The sequence below is a fragment of the Mercenaria mercenaria genome, unplaced genomic scaffold, assembly GCF_021730395.1.
Source record: "Mercenaria mercenaria strain notata unplaced genomic scaffold, MADL_Memer_1 contig_2339, whole genome shotgun sequence".
Classification (NCBI taxonomy): Eukaryota; Metazoa; Mollusca; class Bivalvia; order Venerida; family Veneridae; genus Mercenaria; species Mercenaria mercenaria.
Window position 1 is genome coordinate 209 of NW_026460393.1, and position 8,146 is coordinate 8,354.

The following is an 8,146-nucleotide window of genomic DNA, read 5'->3' on the forward strand; positions in this document are numbered from 1 at the left end:
GCTCGTCCGGACCTAGGACCAATAGTATTGACCACCGATCGATAAGCTAACGAAGACGTTTATAAGATAGCACTCCGCCCGACGCTCGTCCGGACCTAGGACCAATAGTATTGACCACCGATCGATAAGCTAACGAAGACGTTTATAAGATAGCACTCCGCCCTACGCTCGTCCGGACCTAGGACCAATAGTATTGACCATCGATCGATAAGCTAACGAAGACGTTTATAAGAGGGTCACCTCAGTAGTACAAAAAGTGGACAACTGCATTGATTCAAAGAAGGACTTATTGACTTATTGTGCTAAGGTGACGAATTATATACATTTTACTGTTTACCTTTACAGCTTGGCAATCTGGGTATCCATTTTCCTCTGTTACATTCACTTGAAGTCCAAGCCGTTACCAGATCTCCGTATATATCCTTCTTACAAATAGCCATAATAGTACTGCCATGGTTGATCACAGACCCAGCGGGGTAATTACTGGTGCTCGGACCAGATTTCGGACGGTATAAGGTGCGTCTAAACCGTCCCGATCGCGGTATTATGCAGTTTTGTTCTACTAAAATGAAATCAGATCATTTCAAAACTACAATGCATTTACATATAGCAAAATATATGTGGTATGATGCAGTTTTTAGTTTAAAACATTTTAGATTTACGAGCTAAGTGCTAACATCATGGTTATCCCGAATGAGTTGCTATACAATTCTATGTTTAAATAGCTAGCTGTCATGAAGAAAATAAAGCAGATTTGAGGTTTGGTAGCTGCAGGATTTCTATCGGTAGTACAGGAAACTTCGATTACACTAATTAATTTACATTAGTTCAAAGCACTCTGATTCTAATCATGCAATTTGGAGTACATATATTTTTTTTCCAAAAAAAAAAAAATGTGAAATAAGTAATGCATTACTTGGAACACACTGCGGCTTCATGTCTATCCATCGTCCTTCTTTACACCGGTATGGTGCGGAACGGCTCAGCTGAAAACCTGGGTCACATGTGACGTCATAATTTGTAGATTCGATTAATAAAACAAACATTCTGACCAGGTTTCATGTAAATCAATTAGAAAACGTTAGCAAGGTTTATACACACACATACCATTACAATGTGGCAGATCCGGGACCCATCTACCGTCATGACATTTGCTTAAAGCTATATCGTGGTATACGCCCTTCTTACAGATGACCCTTATTTTCGTACCATGATTTATTCGTCTGCCTGCAGGATATCTGCTTATGTTCGAGCCATATTGAGGACGATAAAAATTTCTTCTGTACTGGGCCCCGCTTGGAATGGCGCAACTCCCTGAAAAAGGAAGCATTTCGTGCATGGAAAACATAAACTTTGCCGCGAAGTGAATCTTATTATATTGTTTATTAAACTGCACCTCATTCACAGTGGGATTTTTGCTAATATCATAGAACGTATAGAATTCATGGTGACCAACCCACGTGAGTTTTCGATATAGTACACACAGGGAAAATCGCCTAAATTTTACCAACATTAATGACAACCCTTCACTTACAAAAATTAAGTGGCTACATGTTCAAAGTATAAGGAAATTATGACGTAAATAATTAATCTTTCTGCGTCTTTTCTTAATTTAATCTTTACCCAGGTAAAATTTGTCACTTACTTGTACTGGCGTGCACATTATATATAATTCCGAGCATCAGAAACAGAAAGCATGGAACTCCTTTTATAGAGGTCATGTTTTTTTTTCTATGTTCACAAAGTCGCATAGAGACTGTTATTGTGTCATTAATGTCCTTATTGTGCGCATCCTGTATTCCGGTATAACATTGAAGTGGTTTTTATTAGTAAACCGGAAGTGTCCGGAAGTAACTTGTGATAGCGCCACTTTTAAAACTATTATGTTAAGTGTTCTTTGAAATGCTAAATGTTTGAATGCTTGTAAATAATTTTATTGATATTTTTGTTATTATAAATAAAACGGGTACTTGAAAAAAATTGAAAAAAAGTGATTTTATTCTGACATTCAGAGCTTTGGGGCAGTTACTAAGTGGTGGCGATCCGAGTTTTAATCCCGGATGCTATGATAAATTTTCGATGCCTGATGATTTCTTCATATTGTACGACTTCTATGCTGGATCCAGGGGAGGTAGGTAAATACGACAACTGTCGTGTGCTCAACTGGAAATAAGTTGTCCCGTATATTCAAGGTGTGGACCTTCGTCGACTTCACATACCTTTACCTTTAACTTTGACCTAACAAACATCCGTGTTTTTTAAACATGTGCTAGATCATGCGGTTTAGTGAAATTATTAAATGTCATGTAGTAAGCAGTCTTTATTATCACAACATAACATCATAACAAGGGGAGGGAAATTAAAAAAATCATCAGCGATGCTATAGTTTAGTTTACTCCCCTTTGAAGTTAGTTAGTTTGTTTGTTTGTTTTGGGTTTAACGCCGTTTTTTAACAGTATTCCAGTCATGTAACGGCGGGCAGTTAACGTAACCAGTGTTCCTGGATTCTGTACCAGTACAAACCTGTTCTTCGCAAGTAACTGCCAACTTCCCCACATGAATCAGGGGTGAAGGACTTACGATTTTAGACACAATGTCGTTTAGCAAATAGTCACGGAGAACATACGCCCTGCCCGAGGATCGAACTCACAAACCCGCGATCCGTAGACCACTGCTCTACCCAAACTCCAACGCAGTAACCTCCCTTTCCGCTTCGCTCTCCCAAATCTCCCCATAGCGAGTCTGCTGTAGGCCTAGGTTGCTCTTGCCAATTGAGCTATCTGAGCAAAGCATTATCATTAAATTTCAATGAATATACACCATTATATGCATACTTTAAACTGTCAATTTGAATTATAAAAAATGACTTATAAGTAAATTTTATACATGTGTTTTATTTGTTTTTGTTTATTTCCTAGCATAGAATGCAGTTTTCTCAAAACACGAAGTCCTGTCAAACTTTGTTGTGTTTTATGCCCGTGTCAAGCAATATTTCGATCAGCTTTATACCGACGGCCATTTAGCCTAACCAATGTTCCAGGGGTTTTACCAGTACTGACCCATTTCTCTGCTAGTAACTGGCAACTACCACACTTGAATCAGTGTTAAGATGAATGACCTTTTGACCCAATGTCTGAGATCAAATTATGGGTGTAACGATAAGTTAGTCTCACGATACAATAAATATAGGGATACAGATGCACCAAGATGGTACGTATCGCGGTACACATGTACCAAGTCTCATAAGTAAGCATTCATAAAACAATATGAAAAAAAAAGATCAATATTTCTACCCTTGGAAAGTTTGTTTGTTTGTTTTGGGTTTAACGCTGTTTTTCAACAGTATTTCAGTCATGTAACGGCGCGCAGTTAACCTAACCAGTGTTCCTGGATTCTGTACCAGTACAAACCTGTTCTCCGCAAGTAACTGCCAACTTCCCCACATGAATCAGAGGTGGAGGACTTATGATTTCAGACACAATGTCGTTTATCAAACAGTCACGGAGAACATACGCCTCCGATCGAACTCAAGACCCCGCGATCCGTAGACCAACGCTCTACCTACTGAGCTAAGCGGGCGGGCTACACTTGGAAAGTACTTGAAATTTTGCTTTAAATAAATGGAACTTACGTTTAGTTACTATCTTTAACACTGATTTTATGAACGTTTTCATTCATTGATTCTTCTTTTCATTGTAATGTGAAACAGGCATATGATACGATATGCATACCATCAGACTAATGTATCGTGATACAGTGAATTTCAATCTATTGTTACACTCTTATATCAAATCATCAAGGAGAAATTTTAACACGTCCAGGGATCGAACTTGGTACCCTAGTCTTTTTGCTCAAACAACTGAGCTATATGGGCAGATACCAGTCAAGCTAGTGTATGTTGCTTTTTGGATTGAAATCTGTTGTCAAGATGACAAATGTAAGACCTTATACGCAACCATATACATGTATATGATAAACCTCGTTCAGACTCAAAGTAGTTGCAAATACTGCTTATTTCATTACTTTAATTGATAAACTATTCTGCCCGGGTAGCTCAGTTGGTAGAGTGCTTGGCTTACAAACAAGGAACTTTGAGTATGATATCCGGAATCTTTATCCCTTGGCCAGGGCAAGGGCTCGTCTACATTTATTATAACCATAGTTGTTGAGTGAGACGTTTATCTATATACAAAACATACCAACTGATAAACTGTTGCGCAGTTTCAGCAAATAAGTTCTTACAAAGTCTTCCAGTTTATAATTGAAATGTTTGGCATATTTAAAGCCAAGCACTACCACAATGATGAACCAGTAGACATTACTGACGAAAGAGTATAAACAAAATTTAAGCAAAAATAATTCCAACACCAATGCCGCTGCATTTTATCAAACTTACCAACTTTCAACAATATGGCAGTCATCTATAACTAATGCTGCAACTCGGTGAATAAAACTGCAGCTGGTTAAAAGTTCCTATCCTTTGGAAGTATTCAACAATGCCTCTGGATGGGCAAATACCACAGCAAAATCACCACTGACAATTGAGTGGTTCAAATCAGAATCCAAAGATTCTTCGTTATCCAAATAAGGTAGACTACATGCACTTATGTTATGCCGTTTAAGAACATCAATTTGTTCTGTCTGTATGATATTCAGTGGAGATATTGTGAGGATCACTAGCTTCTCCAAATCGGGCGTAGCTCTCTGTACAAGCTTTGGCAACACATGGTATACCAAACTTTTACCATACCCAACCGGTAGATTCACAATAACATCCTTGCCAGCAAGAAAATATTCAAAAGCCTCTATCTGCTTTGGCTTGGGGTCAATAGAGGCATTATAATCATGAACGGCGTCAAAGATTAACTTCGAGTTAGACATGTTTGTTTACTTTCGAACCGGTGTCGGGGATAGAAATTATTCTGTGAATATAAGTAAATAAATTTTACAATCGTTATTTTTTTTATTATGGAACATTCGCCTGTGCTGAAAGAAGGGTAAACTTCGAAAACACTGGGAAAAAATAACGAAATAATTATATAAATAAAAAAGTCCGTTTAGCTCAATTTTAGCTAAAAAAATTGTGTTGGCAGTGATCAATGAGCGAAGCGGCAAGGGAGATCACTGCGTTGGAGTTTGCGCTCTAACTACTGAGCTAAGCGGGCGGGCCCCTTTGAAGTTAGGCATGAAAAGTAATGTCTTATCACCTCCCTTTAACATTAAAAATATGGAAAATAACGAGTGTTTTCTGTAAAAAGCTAAAAATACAAAATGTTCAAATAAAAATTTCTTCTTGAATTTTCAAATTTCGATGACAGTAATAGTTGTGTTATAAAATAACACAAATTATACACATACATTTTCATATGCTTTATCAATTAATTTCGTAAAATTGAATTATAATCAGTTTCAACAGGCAAGCTTCGTAAAGATTCAATGTGCAATTTCAGCATCCAAATCGATTTACGACCCACTGTGTCCCTGAAAAAAAACACACAAAAAATTAACCTTTATTATAGAAAATATTTGTACAGTTTATAAACAGACTTATAGTTTTCACTTTAAATGACATGCATCCAGCTTGAAATCTTTTTCTCTCAAAGTATAAAAATTACATGCGTTTTCATTTGTTTGTAAGTGTCAAATAATTAAGTTAGTTTACTTATGCAACTACTCGTGTAGTAGGTAAAATAACAAGAACAACTTTCTACTGAGTTAGTCACGCGGTACAAATTGCATGTGGATTGAATAGGAAATACCTAGCTTTGTTTTTACATCATTCTAATAACTTACCGCCCTAGTTAATACTATTAAACCATGACACACCTCAAAGTGGTAGCAACGCATTTTGGTAGTCGCGACCAAAGTTCGGCCGAGTTTTGGTAGCGACAAAATGCGTTACAAGGGTACATATGATGTGTTAAGAATCATGGAATGGAACGTATTTTGGTAGTTTTTTTCTACATCAGGGGCTGTGTCCATTTTTACATTACGCACAAAAAAAGAGAGATGAGGAGGGAATGTCTCTTAAAAATATGGTGGGGGGGGGGGGGGGGGGGGAGTTCCACTCCCGAGATAAAGTTTACGTATAAAAACAACCAAAATGCAGATTTCTGAGCGTGTTAAATGGGCCTCAAACGACGCTTCCTATGCAAAAACATTGTATGATTTTGTAGTTTTAATGTGCTAGTGTTGTCGGAGGTATAGTCCATCGAGACTTTTTAAAGCACGAAAATGTTGAATTCTGTAGAACGGAAATGTGAAAATGACACGTGGGTCCTCCACATAGATATTTTTAAAACATCCCACATAGACATAAATGGTGAATTCTGTGCATGTTTTAGGGGTCTTAGATAAATATTTCCGGCAAAAAAGATTTTTTCTCTTTATTGATGAGGGGTTTCGAAATTCCACCACAGATATCTTTGAAACACAACGTAAAAGAATGGTAAAATATTGGCGTGGGCTTACTCACTACCGGGTTGGATTATGTAATTGTAATTGTGTTTCACTATATTACTCAACATTGAAATATTCTTAAGACTTTTGGTGGATAAAGGTTGCATGTCTACCTTGCATGTACTTTTAAAGGTATTATGCAACCCGTCTTATGTGACCTTTTCTCGTGAATCTCCTGAATTGTAATCTCAAACAGTCTATATTTACTTATTGGCGTTTGTGAAACCTCAGGGTCATGCGAACGGCGCATCAAATAATTGTGGTGAACAGTTGTGCCAAGGTCGTTTAGTATCTCTCGATGTATGTCAAAGTTATGGTTGCATTGACCTCTCTCACGTGTGTTCCAGTGATTCTGCTTGACTGAATCTAGTGCCGTTATATTTTCAAGTTCAAAAGGTCAAGGTCGGATGAGCGATCCCGTCATGACTCTCTTTGAAATAACATTGTCCATTCGTCACAAAATATTCTTTTTGTAATTCATGAGATTGTTATTAATAACGTTTTACGTTGAATGTGTACATATCCAACGCATTTTGGTACTAATTATTTGCAAACTATAAAACTGCGTTGAGTGTAACGCATTTTGGTAGAAACTACCAAAAACTCGGCCGAATTCTGGTAGTGACTACCAAATTGCGTTGCTACCAATCTGAGGTGCAACAAGCCATGATTTTTATAACGGACAGATAGCTCAGTGGTTTGCACACTGGCCTTCCAATCCTGAGGTCGGGGGTTCGATCCCCGGCAGCTACTCGGGAATTTTCAGAAACGCTTTTCAGTGTTTCCCACCCAACTAGAAGTGTACTGGTCAGAAACCCAGGCAATCCTTGTGTGTATCAGTGTTATACACTGGGCACGTTAAAGAACCAGGCTGTCTATTCGCAACGAGCTAGGCTAAGTTAGCCGGATAAGCCTGTATCTGATTTCTGATCTCTCTGTCGTGGGGGCTTTGTAGGACCACATTCGTAACAGATCGCATTTGTTACAGGTGTTACAAATGCGATCGCACATGTAACACGTGTTACAAATGAGATCGCATATGTAACAGAAATCAAGCACATTTGTAACAATTTTTGAGACAAATGTGATCGATGCCGATTTTTGATGTGACATCTGATCACATTTGTCACATGTCATTTTCAATCGGAAAAATGAACAAAAAAGTGCATTTTTACATCTGAAACACATTTGTAACATGTTTTAGCTTACTTGTACGAAGTAACAAAGTAAGCTATTGTGATCATCCTTTGTACGTCGTCCGTCGTACGACCGTCCGTCCGTTCACATTTTTCTTGTGAATACGATAGAGACAACATTTATTATTTGATTTTGACAAAACTTGCACAGAACGTGTATATATCTATGATATCTCGGTTCCTTTCAAAAACTAGCCATATCACGTTATTCGTCTTGAAGTTATGGCCCCAGAGATGGCAATAATTACTGATTTTAGCCTTGTGAACGAGATAGAGACCATATTTTTGTTAATTTTACTAAACTTGCACACAACTTATATATCTATAAGATCTCGGTTCCTTTCAAAAACAACCGTATTGCACCATTTTACTTGGAGTTACGGCCCTTGAATTGGCTAAAAAAAAAACAAACAAAAAAAACATGCTGATTTTATCCTTGTCAACACAATGGAGACTACATTTATTATTTGATTTATAACTTATAAAGGATC

At 37.5% G+C, this 8,146-nt stretch overlaps 2 protein-coding genes across 3 annotated transcripts; both read right to left on the bottom strand.

Moving 5' to 3' along the window:
• Window positions 1-311: 311 nt before the first annotated feature.
• LOC128552333 (uncharacterized) lies at window positions 312-1,805 on the bottom strand. Of its 2 annotated transcripts, none has more exons than XM_053533364.1 (3): window positions 1,646-1,805; window positions 1,108-1,314; window positions 312-559 (listed from the first exon to the last, which is right to left on the bottom strand). In XM_053533364.1, the coding sequence occupies exons 1-3, from the start codon at window positions 1,749-1,751 to the stop codon at window positions 327-329; spliced, it is 546 nt and encodes a 181-aa protein (XP_053389339.1). In that variant the 5' UTR covers window positions 1,752-1,805; the 3' UTR covers window positions 312-326. The 2 variants fall into 2 exon arrangements, with proteins under 2 accessions (XP_053389339.1, XP_053389338.1); XM_053533363.1 differs by having other exon boundaries at window positions 312-562.
• Window positions 1,806-4,473: 2,668 nt separating this feature from the next.
• Window positions 4,474-4,881, bottom strand: LOC128552334 (uncharacterized). Its single transcript, XM_053533365.1, has one exon. The coding sequence runs from the start codon at window positions 4,879-4,881 to the stop codon at window positions 4,474-4,476; it is 408 nt and encodes a 135-aa protein (XP_053389340.1).
• Between the last annotated feature and the right edge of the window lie 3,265 nt (window positions 4,882-8,146).